At 50.6% G+C, this 14,993-nt stretch overlaps 2 protein-coding genes across 5 annotated transcripts; one reads left to right on the forward strand and one right to left on the reverse strand.

The window, feature by feature from the left end:
• Positions 1-38: 38 nt before the first annotated feature.
• LOC133469142 (cGMP-dependent protein kinase 1-like) lies at positions 39-4,465 on the forward strand. 3 transcript variants are annotated; one of them, XM_061755851.1, is made up of 10 exons: positions 41-1,756; positions 1,841-1,940; positions 2,034-2,209; positions 2,288-2,377; positions 3,205-3,346; positions 3,418-3,599; positions 3,706-3,828; positions 3,896-3,955; positions 4,044-4,110; positions 4,256-4,465. In XM_061755851.1, exons 1-10 carry the CDS (start codon positions 1,638-1,640, stop codon positions 4,352-4,354), a joined length of 1,158 nt encoding a protein of 385 aa, XP_061611835.1. In that variant the 5' UTR covers positions 41-1,637; the 3' UTR covers positions 4,355-4,465. The 3 variants fall into 3 exon arrangements, with proteins under 3 accessions (XP_061611833.1, XP_061611834.1, XP_061611835.1); XM_061755849.1 differs by having other exon boundaries at positions 39-1,940; XM_061755850.1 differs by having other exon boundaries at positions 39-1,940; positions 2,070-2,209.
• Positions 4,435-14,099, reverse strand: asah2 (N-acylsphingosine amidohydrolase 2). Of its 2 annotated transcripts, XM_061755817.1 has the most exons (22): positions 13,966-14,099; positions 13,759-13,843; positions 11,786-11,922; positions 11,616-11,710; positions 11,041-11,184; positions 10,778-10,954; positions 10,540-10,667; positions 9,350-9,427; positions 9,157-9,277; positions 7,833-7,958; positions 7,678-7,764; positions 7,496-7,600; positions 7,335-7,416; positions 6,885-7,000; positions 6,712-6,806; positions 6,569-6,608; positions 6,319-6,417; positions 6,128-6,223; positions 5,625-5,774; positions 5,492-5,548; positions 5,036-5,124; positions 4,435-4,945 (listed from the first exon to the last, which is right to left on the reverse strand). In XM_061755817.1, exons 3-22 carry the CDS (start codon positions 11,907-11,909, stop codon positions 4,747-4,749), a joined length of 2,208 nt encoding a protein of 735 aa, XP_061611801.1. In that variant the 5' UTR covers positions 11,910-11,922; positions 13,759-13,843; positions 13,966-14,099; the 3' UTR covers positions 4,435-4,746. The 2 variants fall into 2 exon arrangements, with proteins under 2 accessions (XP_061611801.1, XP_061611802.1); XM_061755818.1 differs by lacking the exons at positions 13,759-13,843; positions 13,966-14,099 and having other exon boundaries at positions 11,585-11,710; positions 11,786-11,839.
• Between the last annotated feature and the right edge of the window lie 894 nt (positions 14,100-14,993).

A 14,993-nucleotide genomic window follows, 5' to 3' on the forward strand; every position in this document is an offset into this window, starting at 1 on the left:
TAATTGAGCTGCTGCCCCCCATCATTGCTCAATTCAAATGTATTCATTTTGATTTCTTCATTTATCTCGTTAAATGATTAGTTCATTGATTCTTTGTAAATAGTAAGAGAAACAATTTGACATTCATTTGATCAAATATGGCTACATTTATTGTGAGTAAAAATACAATCTAATTTGACATGTACACTTAACTATATTTTATTTATAAGCACACTGCAGTAATGAATGATAATGCCATGAATTCTAAATACATCTTAAAATGAGAACTAATGATGTATGATTCCCCAAAATAGGTGTTTTAATTTACAAATACATGTTCACTTTTGATTTCAAATATTTAAAAATCCAACATGAGCCCAAAGAATTGTTGCGGCCCGACTCGACACATTGTGCACGTTTGCCTAATATTGCGGCTGGTGTAGTTTCACACTGCAAAATTCAAAATAATACTTAGAATATTGCCATATTGATAATAACTCTTCTTCCCGTGGCTGCGTGGCTTTTCTCCGGGTGCTCCGGTTTCCTCCCACATCCCAAAAAGGTAGGTAGGTCGATTGCCCGTAGGTGGGAATGTGAGTTTGTTTGGATGTGCCCCGCGATTGGCCGGCGACCGGTTCAGGGAGCGCCCCGCCTCTCGCCCAGAGTCGGCTGGGATAGGCTCCAGCACGCCCGCGACCCAAGCGAGGATAAGCGATACCGAAGATGAATGAATGAATGAATGAATGAATGATAATAACTCACTAATGGATGACTAATGCTCAATCATGTAATAACACCAACAAGAACAATAATAATAATGATAACAACAGAGGTGGGTAGGAAGGCGCTACATTTATTCCGTTATATTTACTCAAGAATTGTACTTGTCAGAGTAGTTTTAATGAAGCATACTTTGTACTTTTCCTCGCGTATTATGTGAGGAAGAAACGGTGCTTTTTTTTATTGCCTTCCAATAATCTACATTTTCATTTAGCAACAATTGCGTGCGCCATCTATTTTTCGACTTTTGCATCGGGCGCCGTTGCTCCGATCCGCCGTGATGACCACAGTAACGTTTGACGACGCAAGAAAGTCACATGTCCGCGCACAAAGTCTTCGATTGGCCTTGGCGGGCCAATCAAATTGAGTCGTGACAGCCGTGCGCGACTCGTGTTTACATTACAGACTATGAAAACAACAGCTTTAGCATGCAGCGTAGTTTTGTCACTGGCCAAACTTGGACATTTCAGCCCACTTCTAACTTGAGAAACCAGTTGCAGATGTTTTTGCTGTTGTTTTGGCGACATTAGCACTATTTTATGGTCACAAGTAACATTGTGTTCTCTCTCTCTCTGACACACACGCACACGCAGGGAGGTCATGTGACCGACGCACGTTGTCTTCTTTTAGCTCAGGAACCTCTCGGGAATGTTTGCGAGCTAAATTTGTCCTAGGAGCCGTCCCGGCTGACGGGAAGTCTCCGGTGTCCCCGGGCCACGGCAGCGTCTTCCGGCGTGACCGACGGGCTGAGCGCGACGCAAGGTCCTCCTTCGGGTCGGCTCTCATCCGGAACCTTCTCCTGACGACCGGAGCGCTCTCAGGGACAACACGAGAACGCTTGGGCCCGTAGACAGGAAGTCGGGCGTGCGGACGGTAAGATGCGTGAGTTGTTTCTGTTGCCGGGTAGACGTTCCGCCGGTCTCCCTGCCCCCGCGGTCTCCTTCTCCGTGAGGACCTCCGGAACCTTCCCCTTCTTCCGTGTGGTCAAATGCCGCAGGTGCCGCCCGAACGCTTCCGGTCCTCCCGCTCCCGCCTCCGAAAGCTCTTTGACGTCCCGTCTCCGTTTTTGTTGCGTTCGCAGCTCCGAGGAGGACCGAAGCGTTTTCTTTTCCCGCCTGCAGCTCAGCGACTTTAACGTGGTGCAGACGCTCGGAGTCGGAGGATTCGGACGCGTCCAGCTGGTACGACCGGAGCGAAGCGTTTCAGTGTGCGTGTTTGTTTGCGTTTGCGTGTGAATGCTTCCACAAACACGTCGTGTCACATGCCGGCGTTAGCGTCTCAAAGTGGGCGTGGCGTGGCGTCGCGTTCAGGTGCAGCTGAAGCGCGAGCAGACGAGGACGTTCGCCATGAAGCTCCTGAAGAAGCGCCAGCTGCTTTCGGGGGGGCAGCGGGAGCAGGCGCGCTCGGAGAAGGTCATCATGAGCCGGACGCGCTGCCGCTTTGTGGTCAGGTAGGTACACGACGGCAGCGGCTCCTACAAAATAAGCCAAAAGTAGCCTTTCAGAGTAAAAGCAAGTCTTGTGCGCAGGTTGTATCGCACCTTTAAGGACAGCAAGTACCTGTACATGCTGATGGAGGCGTGTCTCGGCGGCGAGCTGTGGACGCTCCTCAGGGACAGGCACGGCACGAACGACGCGGCGCTCGTCTTAAATCTCTTGCACGCCTTACTTCTCCTGTAACTTGGTTGTTCATCAACTTTCAAAGCCGTCGCAAAAAACGTGACATGCGCTGCCGCGCGTCACGATGAGACGCAAAATGTTTTTCCCCCCCACAGAAACCTCGCAATTAATATCCGGAGATGATCATCCTGGCCAGCGAGTGAACTAGAAAAGGAATGGGAGGATTATTCAGACGGGTATTTTGTTCCCTGCCAGAAGACGGCGAGGCGTGTGTTGGCCAGCCAGCATATTCATCTATCCATCTATCGAAAAGAATCAATTCGTCTGTTGATTCTTTTTTGCAATGAATTGGTGAATCTCCTAAAGAACGAGACATTATTTTCAATTGACAGTGCAGAAAATACACACATCAATCGATCTCGATTCAGTTCCTGTGTAGCATCGGTCAGAAAATCGTCAAAAATGTCTTTTCCAAAGTAAAAGCAGAAAAGAAAAGAAAACAATGGGTCTACTTTCACAGAGGACGACAGAAATTGGAGAATCTGAAATCAGAGGATTTGGACAATTTTCAGTTAAGGCAGGTCTCAAAACAATCGCTTAGGAAAATAGTTGTCAATGAGTTTGATGATGAGTCATTTGAGTCATTGTTGCGCCTCGAGCGATGGCTTTGTCAAGTTCACTCCACTTTACTGGCCAGGGCGGACACATCCAATATGGCGGACACACTGACATATCATAGCAACGGCCCAACCCGCGAGATCCTTGTCAACATGTCTACGGCCTTCTCCTCTGCGTCTTCATGTTTTTGGTCTCGTCCGTGCGTCAGGGGTTGTTTGGCGGCTGCGAGCAGTCGCTTCTACGTGGCGTGCGTGCTGCAGGCGTTGTCCTACCTTCACGCCAGACGCATCGTCTACAGGGACGTGAAGCCCGAAAACGTCCTCCTGGACGCCCGCGGTTACGCCAAGTTGGTGCGTGCGCTAGCGCGACGTCGTCGTCGTCTCGTCGTCTCGTCGTGACTGACCGGCTCGGCCCTCCGCAGGTGGACTTTGGTTTCGCCAAGAAGCTCGGCAGGAAGGCGAAGACCAACGAGACGGAGAAGACGTGGACCTTCTGTGGGACTCCCGAGTACACGGCCCCGGAGGTCATCCTCAACAAAGGTCACGACACCCGCGCTGATCTTTGGTCTCTTGGCGTCCTCATGTTTGAACTTCTCACTGGCAGGTCAGAGGTTATTCTTTCCTCCTTTTCTTCATCCTGTTTACTTTCTCCTCTTCTTTATGTTCCCCTTCTCCTTGCGATGTGTTTTTTCTGTCCTCGGGGCATCCAGCCCCCCGTTCTGCGGCGCAGACGCGGTGCAGACGTACGCCGCGGTCCTCCGGGGCGTGGACGTGCTAGAGTTCCCCGAGAAAATCAGCCAGGACGCCGCCGATCTCATCAAGAAGTTGTGCAGGTGGGCGAGGGCGCACGCCGTCTTCAGCGCGTCGCGTCCTTTCCGAATAACACGTCTTCGTCCTCAGGGACGAGCCCGGAGAGAGACCGGGAACGCTGAAGAACAGCGAGGACGTCCGGATACACCGGTGAGGACGCGACGCGGCGCGGCGCGGCGCTACTTCCTCCTCTTTACAACCACACGCATCAGCATTGGATTTGTGTGTGCGTGCACAGGTGGTTTGAGGGTTTCGATTGGGAAGGCTTAGAGAAAGGAACGATGACCCCGCCCATCACACCGAACGTGAGTGGCGGCCACTTTGGTCACATGACTTTTGAAGGTTCTGAAGATGCGATGATGTCGGTTGTGATGATTGCTGTTTTGATGGACGCCCCGTCGAGAAAGTTTCCGGTCTCGTTGAAGTGCGTGCGTGCGTGCGTGCGTTCAGGTCTCGTCTACGACTGACACCGGCAACTTTGACCGTTTTCCCGCGGACGGCGAGGAACCGCCTCCGGACGACAACTCGGGATGGGACTACGACTTCTAAGAGGAGAACGTTCTCCGAATGTCGCCCGCCCGGGTCCAACAGCTGTACACACCTGATGTCGGATGCTTTCTCTCGAAACATTGAATATTAAACTGAGGATTTTTATTAAAATTACGATTCTGATGATTATTATTACACAATTACTAAATAATAAATGGCTCACGTTTTGGGCAAAGGTAATGACCACAATGCAGAAACACAACCCAAAAACGACACCCTAACGATATGCCAACACAACAATACTCAATTTCCAAGCAGGAAAGGCCAAAACACCGAAGCTTGTGGGCGCAACAGTGAGCCGGGGGGCTGATTGCCAACTCAAAACAAATTACAAAGTCAGGAAGTAACATGACCTGAATCCAAAGACTGGTGGAAGTACAAGCGGTCAAAGGTCACCGGTAATAAAAACCGGCGCTGACCCGAAAGACGTCGGACGTGCCCTGGTAGGGTGCGACGACCGGTCGCAGGCCTTTCATGCTCTTGTAGTGGCCAAAGTGTCTGATCCTGTAGGACGCGACGGCGGCGTCGGCGGGGATGTGCCACTCCACCGTGGCGTTGCTCCGGCGCTCGGGACCTTTGAGCCAGCGGAACCTGCGACCGCACGCACGCGCACCATTCGGTCATCCTCCGAACATGCCGGACGTTAGCATTGTTAGCGCCAACGGGTTGGCTCACACGCACCTGGTCTCCCAGGACGCGTCGGTGTGGACCAGCGTCCAGGAGTCGCTGGTGTTGTCGTGCATCTCCACGGCAACAAAGCTTCGATCTCTCTGACCGGACACAAATGACATTCGTCAAGAGGAGTCCGGTCATCAAACCGGACGACCGAACAATCAGAGAAAGAGAAAACCGGACAACCAAAGAGCGAGACGGCCACAAATCAGAAAACCGGACGGTCGGACGACAAGAAAACAAGATGTCCAAAGAATCAGACCAATACAAAACCAGAGCGAGACAACCCAAAAAACAGACAACAAGAGAATAAGAAAACCAGACTGCCAAAGAATGAGACCAGAAAAACAAACAATGAGAGAAAAAGAAAACCAGACGGCCAAAAAAAAAAACTGAAACAGAAAGTCCGACAAGCGGACAATGAGACAACCAAACCAGACTAACGGATGAGGAGTTTTTTCTCACCACGTCTCCCGAGTGTCTGGGGTTTCCTGCCACAAAGGTGACGGACACCACGTCACCCTGGAAAACCAAACGCCGTCCGTCCGTTAAAGATCAGACTTCATTGCTTGTTTGTGTGTGCGTGTTTGCATCCTACCTGTCTGTAGACGGGAAGGACCTGCACTAGGACTTCTCCAAAAGTGCTGTTGTCCGGTTTACTGTCCACTGACGCCGCAGGTAACAGGTTGAAAAGATTCTTCTGGAAGAACGGAGGAGGCGGACCCGGCGGGACGGACCCGACTTTGTCCTGCGTGATGACATCGTCACTAAGTTCCGTAATTCGACATCCGGCCTTCCGGTTTCCGTTGCTACACGCTACTCTAGCTACACGCGAGGAAAAGCAGACAACCAAAGAACGAGACGAATAGAAGACCAAACAATCGGACAACGAGAAAATTAAACAGTCGAAAAAAACAGACAACCGGACGAAAGCAAAAAACACAAAACCAAGACAACCAACCGATCAGAGACCGAGAAAGCGGCCGAAGCCAAGATTCGAAGCCCTGACCTCAGAAGCGCGAGGCAGTCGTGTGCCGCATCGACCTCACCCTCGAGTTTCTCTCGGTTCTATTCGGTTTCCGAGAGGGCGTCGGGTCTCACCTGAGCGATGGCGCGTGCCAGGTCGCCGAATTTGAGGACGTACGCGCTGAGCGTGTGCGGACCGAAGATGGTGGACGCGCCTTCGTACCTCTGAACCTGAAAGGCACGGCTTCATCATCACCAGCATCATCATCATGGTACTTACTTCACCTTGCACCTACATGTTCACATATTAGTGTGTGCGTATATACCTGGTACTCCTCATAGGTGGTAATGTAGTGCGTGTATACGTTGCTCAGGCCTGCAATCACCACATCCACGTCCGAGAACGCCCCCTCCGACTGAAGCTCCTGACACACACACACGCACGCACGCACGCACGCACGCACGCAGACACACCCACGTCCAGCATCGTGTGTTGCAGCTTGAGACAGTCAGAAACTCGGCGTATGCGTTGTGTGCGTGTGTGTGTGTGTGTGTGTGTGTGTGAAGTTGACACACCCGTTGAACGGCTTCTCTTAACCTCCGGCCTGCCATGGTGCTGTCTCACACACACACACACACGCACACACACACATCATTATTGGGCTTCACAGGAGAGCTTTTGTGCACGTGCGCTTGTGTGTGTGTGTGTTTGTTGTTACGTCATCTCTCCGGGAACAGCGACAACTGCTACAGACCCAACTGTGAGGATCTGAACGTCAATGATCTCTGGGTGCCATGGCAACGGCCAATTCATCTACACGCACGCACGCACACACAGTTGTATGTATGTTGTATTTGAGACGATGTAACAGGCAAGTGAAACTCCGCCCACCTCTCCCGTGCTGAACAGGATCGGTTTGGGCCGGTGGCATTCCTGCGTCTGATTGGACGGTTGACCAAGGAGGGCGTCTCGGATACCGTCCCAAAATGGGTCGCCCTCCACGGCGCCTGCACGCGCATGTGCAAAGACACACACGCACACTCCTCGTTTCTTAAATGAGGCGCGTTTGCTTGCGGACGCCCGCATACTCGCGGTCGGGTTCCTGCAGATTTTTGGTTGGGGATGAAGCCACCCTGAAAACGCTTCTTGCCAGTTCATCCCCCCTTCTTAAAGAAAACGAACCTTTTTTCAATGCAATTCTAACAGCCACCAATGAACGTCACATTTTGGGTGCAGCCCGCCCCCTAACCCCAGCGAATAGCGGGCGTCCGCTGTATACGGCACATATAGGCATCAATGTACCTTATGTTGACTTTTCAATGTATAGTATGTAAGCGTGACCTTGGGTGAAGTTGAGGTCTCCTCCTCCATCTGTGGTTCCTGCCGCAAAACTGTGGCCCAGCGCCGGTTTACACGTACTCGCCTGACACGCGCGCGCACACACACACAGTATTAGCATTAGCGGTCATTACGCACGCACGCACGTGTGCGTGCGCACTGACCACGTGCGTGTGGTTGACGCGAACAGCAACGTCCGTCATGTTGACCCACTGATGAGCCGAACGGACGAAGCCCGTCACTTCCTCCACTGCGTTAGAATAAAGTTCCTGCAAACACATACGCGCGTACACACAAAACCCAGTATAAAGTCACGTCGTTCTCTCTCCCTCACACTCACACACACCCTGGCCTTCCTGTAGATGTTGAGTCCGATGATTCTGGTGCTGTCAAACATGTCTTCACCGGGTCCAAACGCCTGACACTCCTTAGTCTGAAAGACACGCACACACCTCATGTTCACTCTGTGTGTGCGCGTGTGTGCGTGTGGTGTGTGTTTACCCCTCCGTCAGGGCACGAGCTGTTCAAGTAGTCGCAAGCCAATCCAGAGTTGACGCAGTGAGGACCTTGAATGTTTGGACTCACGTCGCCGAGGTTACTGGAGGAGAAAGCAGCCACGAAAGCTGCCTGACACACGCGCACGCACACACACACACACACACACACATTTTGAGGGGCTGGTTTATGCCACAAAAACGGACATGCCATGGTGCCATCGTGTGGCATTTGGGACCAAGAAACTATGTTGACTTGAGGGCAGGAGTTTCATTTATTCACAGCATTCTAGAAAAAAAGTGCTTTGCCGCCATCTTGTGGCACCTATTGCCATTACGAAACTTTTTGGGGCCGGTGTCAATGAGTCCCAGATTTTCCCTATTTGCGGACTGGCTCGGCCCACGGTGGGAGAACACTGGAATGTGTTTGTTTGCCTCTTCCACTTCCACTTCCACTTCCACTTCCATCCCTCCGAACTAGCAATGTCACCATCTTTGTGGAATTTTCTAACAAACATACGACAAGCTCTTCGAAACCCCCTCAAGTCCTTCATAGCAAATCAGTTCACAATGAATGATGGAAGCACACGAGCTACCGTACTGCTATTTTCACCAATAACGATGCATTTGTGCTATTTCACGGACTTTTTAGGGCAAGTGAGGCCATTAGAAATGTTGCGTTCATTTGGACGTGTCCGCTTGAAGAACCCCTCCCGGGGAGTTTATCGGTGGATATTTTGAACTGAAAACTTGTCAGCCAATCGGGAAAAAGTGGCAGACAAAACGGAATGGACGATATGTTTAGAAATAATCAAGTTCGACTAATTTCAGATTTTCTCGAAGTGATATCACATCAACAACTACCTCCAAAATGGCATTTCCATTTCCATTTCCTGCTTTTTAACATTCCTGCTACAACGTTTGTTGGACTGGCATGTTCGGAAAATCTTGTCACGTTGTCGGGAATGCTGAATCATTCATCGTTGCTCACTCCCAAATGATGACAAAGGGGTAGCAGACCTAGCTAGTGGCTGAACTGTCCACTGAAGATATGTTTTCAGTGGACATTTGAGGAGGTTCCCAAGTTGAAGTGGCCAATCCAAGCACACTCTGCATTTTGACAGACCGATCTTGTCACGTTGTTATTCCAAGGTCATTTTGTGCTTGCGGTGTTCTCTCATGAAAGCCACCGATTTGCCAATTTGCCGCTATCAAATCCGTTCCAGTCGACACACGGCTTAGTGCCCGCTTTTGGGATCTCAGTAAATGCGGCCGTGAGTGTTTTCGAATTTGGTCCTTTTGAGCGGAAGTTGAGGCGGCGCTGACGTCACCTGTCCAGGTAGCGCCGTGGGGTTTTTGTGGTTCTCCATCAGGTACGCGGCGTAACCCACGTTGTCGCTGCTCACCAGACGATTGGTCGTCTTCATGCTGACCGCGTGCACTGCGAACCAGCTGGGGGAGGACCAGGTCCAAGAGTTAGACCCGTCCCGCGTGCGGCGGCCCTCTTCTCGTCGCTACGGCTACCTGAGCAGGCCAATGCCGTCTCCGTCCATGTCGGTGAACTTGAGAAGCACCACGTCCTTGTCCACGTCGTCGTCGTACCTGAAAGCAGATCGGAGACGGTAACGGTCGAGCGTCCGCAAAGTCACGTGACTTTGGGCCCAAAGACAAAGAAAATGGTCCCGATTTTGCTCCTTCCAAACAAGCACATCAAACGTCTTCTAAAACGATCCTGTGAGATGATCGTGCGGCCTGAGGTGCGCTACGAGTGGACCGGGTCCAACAATCGGAAATATTAAACGTGTTCAATATTTACCGCCCAAAATCTTCACATGTGCAGGGAAAGCCGACTTGTCCCGAGTCACGACGCCGTGAACGGCGGCGTGAAACGGAACGTAGCCAATCACGAAGCGACCTCGCTGAGGAACAAGGTAGCGGCCCGTGACTAAAAGCAAAAACATGTCCTGCCCGATGTGGTTTTTTTGGGGGCTATAAAATTGCTTACCCCAGATGGGAAGAACATTTTCCAAAGTAAGACTTTTTACTGACGACTTCACCATTCTGTAACAATCCCGCCTGCGGTCCCTTCAGAAACACTCGGGAAACATCGGCGCGACCTGTCCGGGAGGTGTTCTTGGCAGGAGACGCGCCGCCACACTGTGGTTGGCCGCTCTATCTCGGTAGAACACGCCCGACTGCTTCCAGACAGGAAAAGAAGTTCTGCGGGATTCACGTTAACGCCGCCACACTGAAGGCAGCATTAATATCAACCCCACTAAACGTAACCACCACAAATATCCTTGTTTTTATTTTGCACAAATGTGACACACATAGAGAGAACGGTCATCTCATTACATCGGCGTAGCCTGCCCTTCCCATGATGCAGGAGCCAATCATCTCGCAGCGATCGTATCCTGCCTAGAACACCAGCGGGATTCCTAATAAAGCATCCGATTGCGTTCTGCTCGTTTTTTTTCAAGAACACATTTTCATGCACGATTTTGTCTCGGAGGACTGGATTCTAGAGCAGCGGTGGACCAGTCTTTGTGCGTTTGGCGTTGTGTGTTGAGATCATCGGCGCGCAAGACGCACAATACGACCGCAACTGTTAAATGCCCCGTGTTAGATGTAAACAATCTTTTAAGATTTGGAAAATCCTTCCATGCCTTCGCGGACGCTCGCCCGTCACAGTCAGGTGACGGGGATCGGCTTACTTGATTCGCTCATCCCGAGGGTTGTTGCGGTAGGAGTGGGGACTTCTGTTGACGCTGCTGGCATCCAGACGTCCTCGGTTCTTGTAGATCCGTCCCGGCCGCACGCTGCCGTGGGCTCTGTCTATACTCTGGAATAGAACCGAACCCCTCATATGCGGTACTTGCGATGGAAGAAAGCTGACGTTTGAACAGCAGGCCGCGTCTATTTGCTGGCGTCGGACAGACGGACAAGTCTCACTTTGACGATGCCTCTGACCAGCGGCTGGATGGACGACCTGAGGTAACCTTTGCTGCTAATCATGAAAAGCGTGTACTGGAAGTAACCGGCCGGGCCCGAGTGCGTGTGCGTCCCGCTCAGGACCACGTTGTCCTGCCGGTACCGCTCGCCGTATTTCACTCGAAGGGCCTTCAGGACCTGATCACGTGACACGTCATTTGCAATCACACACGCACACGGAGTGAGCTTGTGTTTGTATCCGTGTCGTGTGTGTGCGTGCGCACCTCCAATCTGAGCCTCTGCGAGATCATTCCCATGTCCACGGTGACGAAGACGACTCTACGGCGGCCGTCGTCGATGATGAAGGCACGACTGAACAAACGGGTGTGGATACCCGCAGCCGTTTGCTGAGGGTTAGCATACCCCATCTACACACACGCACATGTGTACACGCTCACAAGACACGCACGCACACACACAATAAACAAACACAATACCCACACAACACACAGATCAAACACACATGCACAACACATGAACACACACACATAACTCACATCATGCACGTACGCGACAGACACACGATATACACACACATATGTAAATGTATATACACACTCACAACACACACACCAATGCACACTCACACAATAAACACACAACACGCACATTACACACAGAACACATTCAAACACTCACATAACGCACACCATGCACAAACACAACGTACACACAATACATATATAGCACACACACAATACACACGCATATATATACCCCAAAACACACATACAAACACGCATAAAAGGTGTGTCGCGCACGGCCTACAGGAAGTGTATTGCGTAGTGAGTCAAGCGACCAGAGGAAGTTCCGCAGGGGGTCCGGTACAGTCAGCGCGGCCTACACCAATCAGGAAAGGCGGTTCTTGATCGGGGGGCGGAGTCAGTCCGGAACCTAGCACACACACACACACACCGACGTCTTCACGAATGCCACGGCGTTAGCATTAGCGTGTCGGCGGGTCCTCACAGGTGTTTGCGGAGTGCGTGATCGTCACGGCGATCAGAGTAATGCTGACGGTCGTCAGGGCGACAAAGAGGATTGACAGCATCACCTCGAGGGAGGAAAAAGCACAACGCTTCCTGGCGGCCATCTTGTTTGTCAAACTGGGACAGAAAAACAACATGGCTGACATTTAGCTTTCGTTTGCACCACGACACGCACAAAGTCTTTACAACACATCACAACACAGCAGCGGTGGAAAGTACCTAAGTATGTATAGTATGGAACTTATGGCGCCCCCTTAAGCGCAAATTCGTCTTCTTCTTTTGCTTTGGGCCTGTCGCTTTAGGGGTCGGCACAGCGCGTCATCCTTTTCCATGTCCGCCTCCCTCCTGCATCCTCCTCTCCAACACCGACTGCCCTCACGACATCCATCAACCTTCTCTTTGGCCTTCCTCTCGCTCTCTTGCCTGGCAGCTCCATCCTCATCATCCTTCTACCTATATCCTCACTATTTCTCCTGTGGACGTGTCCGAACCATCCAAGTCTGCTCTCTCTAACTTGGTCTCCAAAACATCGAACCTCGGCCGTCCCTCTGATGAGCTCATTTCTAATTTGATCCAACCCGGTCACTCCGAGAGCGAACCTCAACATCTTCATGTGCTCTGCTAATCCGTCCATCATGGCTGGCCTCACCACTGTCTTCTAAACGTTGCCCTTCATCCTAGCAGAGACTCTTGTGTCACATAACACACCTGACACCTTCCTCCACCCGTTCCAACCCGCTTGGACCCGTTTCTTCACTTCCTGACCACACTCCCCATTGCTCTGGACGGTTGACCCCAAGTATTTCAAGTCCTCCACCCTCGTTCTCTCTTCTCCCTGTAGCCTCACTCTTCCCCCTCCACCCCTCTCACTCATGCACATATATTCTGTCTGACTTCGGCTAATGTTCATTCCTCTGCTTTCCCGTGCATGCCTCCATCTCCAAGCGCATTATAGACCTCGTCGATACGACACTTTCCTTTGAGCCGCGCGCCTATGGCGACGTTAAGCTAGTGGGGGCAGAGTGTCGGCACATTCCACGTTTGAGGAAACCAAAATAACAAGGATGCCTGCACCTTGTGCTGCGTACGCTTGCACACACGTCGTACAATCGAACTCCGAACTGTGAATAACCTTTCATAGGTAGAAGAATATTTTTTGGGCTGCCTGCATTGAATGAACCACGTTAGGTTTTTTTTTTTTTTAGAAAGCTAGCTTGAAGTCTGGCTCGCTGGCAGTAGACGATGTCGCGTTTGAGTCTTAATTCTAATTCCAGCACATTTATTTGCCCACTGTCAAAACAAAAGCGTAACACCGCCATTGCAGTGAGCAAACAATGTTGGAAACAAATCTAGCTTTTCGGTTTTTACTGTTAACAGTCTAATTTCACTGTGTCTAATTTTATTTCAATAGAACAAACAAATGCTCGTCTTTTTATTTAAGCCTATCTGTTATTATTATTGTTTTTTTGTCCATTGTTGCTCCTTGAGAAAGCCTGCCAATCATTTGGAGAGATACACAAATCTCACTATATGCACTTTATTATTGGATTGAAAAATGTCAAGTTGAATTTTTTTACTTAAGTACATTTATAAGCGTGCACTTTTGTACTTTTGCTTCATTGAGTGGCTTCAGTACTTCTACCAGAGTTGTTGTTTTTTTTGCACAAGTATCAGTACTTATACTTATGTAATAAATACCAGTACTTTTGACATCTCTGCAACACAGCACACTAAAACACATCACAAGACATTTGAAGACAACACAAAATTCATCACAACAACAACATCAACACACATAAAAACAAGACCTGAAAACAACACATCGCAAAATACCATAACACAACAAAAACATGTAACTCGAGAAGACATCACAACAACAACATAAAGCAAAATCATCCGAACGTTCCGACAACACAACACAACAAAATTCGACACAAGCCAAGTGCAACTCACGTGTTGCGTGTTGTTCAGTCGGCGAGAAGTTTTCTGCGTTATCATCGTCCTGCCGTCCCGAAGCAAAGTTCACTCCACGGCAGCGCTGATAAACGAAAACACTTTTGCTTTGGACGATGCAATTGGATCGAAAACATCGAGTGTGTCCGCCGCACACGCAATGATTTCTGCTTGGTTGTGCGACGATCGAAATGTACGCGTGCTTACTGTAATCCCACGCTATATGACGGTTCTGCAATGATCATGATTATCATCATCCATTTTCCATACCGCTTCTCCTCACGCGGGTCGCGGGCGTGCTGGCGCCCATCCCAACTGGCTCTGGGCCAGAGGCGGGGAACGGATGGATAGTAGGGTAGTATATTGCAATAGTACCACAATCAGAGTTCCTTTGCAAGGGCCAAATGTTTGGAGATGTGCATTCAAGCCAACCATCTTTTCTTCGACGTTCTCCATCCATTTGTATGTTTTGGGGGGGGGGGGGGTTTCCTTCTCCGGCCAAACAGTAACATGTACCGGGTTCACAACGGGCGTCCCGGTCTGCAAAGAGGATTGTTTTGCATCTTCTAAGATAACGGTACCGGGTGTGAGCGTAGCTAGAACGTGAGGCGCCGGCAGGCGGGTGCGATTCCAAATATGGTCATGAGGAAGGGCCACCGTCCGGGTGCACCCGGGGAGGGGCTAATTCCACCTTGATAAACTGAGATCCAGGGGTTTTCGGGGCCTTTTTCGTTGTTCTGGCAATGTAAGCAGCTGCTATGACACTAAGGCTCGTTCGATAAATCGAATGAGCCCAAACGCCAAGTGTCTCGAAGTCTTGCCCGACGGAAAGCCGCAGGTCTCCCGGGTGACCACAGGCGAAAAAAATCGCACAAACATTATTCAGGATCGATAGACATGAAAAGATGCTTGCACCAGATTTAGCAGAGAGCTTGTTTCCAAGAAACAAAAACAAACACACAATCAAAAATACATCATCCATTACAAGATCAAAACTTGCACTGTAAGCAAGGAGAGGGACAAGGCAAAAAGAGCAAATGGAAAATAGCAAGCCAGCCGACAGCGCGACAACATCGTTGACACGCTCGGGGTCCATTCCAAATAGCCACCGGGCTGATTCGGCCACTTTCTGAAGCGGGTCACGGGCACGGGCACGCCGGCGCCCATCTCAGCTGACTTCAGGCGAGAGGCGGGTTACACCCTGAACTGGTCGCCAGCCAATCGTAGGGCACGTA

This window comes from Phyllopteryx taeniolatus, chromosome 19 (assembly GCF_024500385.1).
Source record: "Phyllopteryx taeniolatus isolate TA_2022b chromosome 19, UOR_Ptae_1.2, whole genome shotgun sequence".
NCBI classification, from domain to species: domain Eukaryota; kingdom Metazoa; phylum Chordata; class Actinopteri; order Syngnathiformes; family Syngnathidae; genus Phyllopteryx; species Phyllopteryx taeniolatus.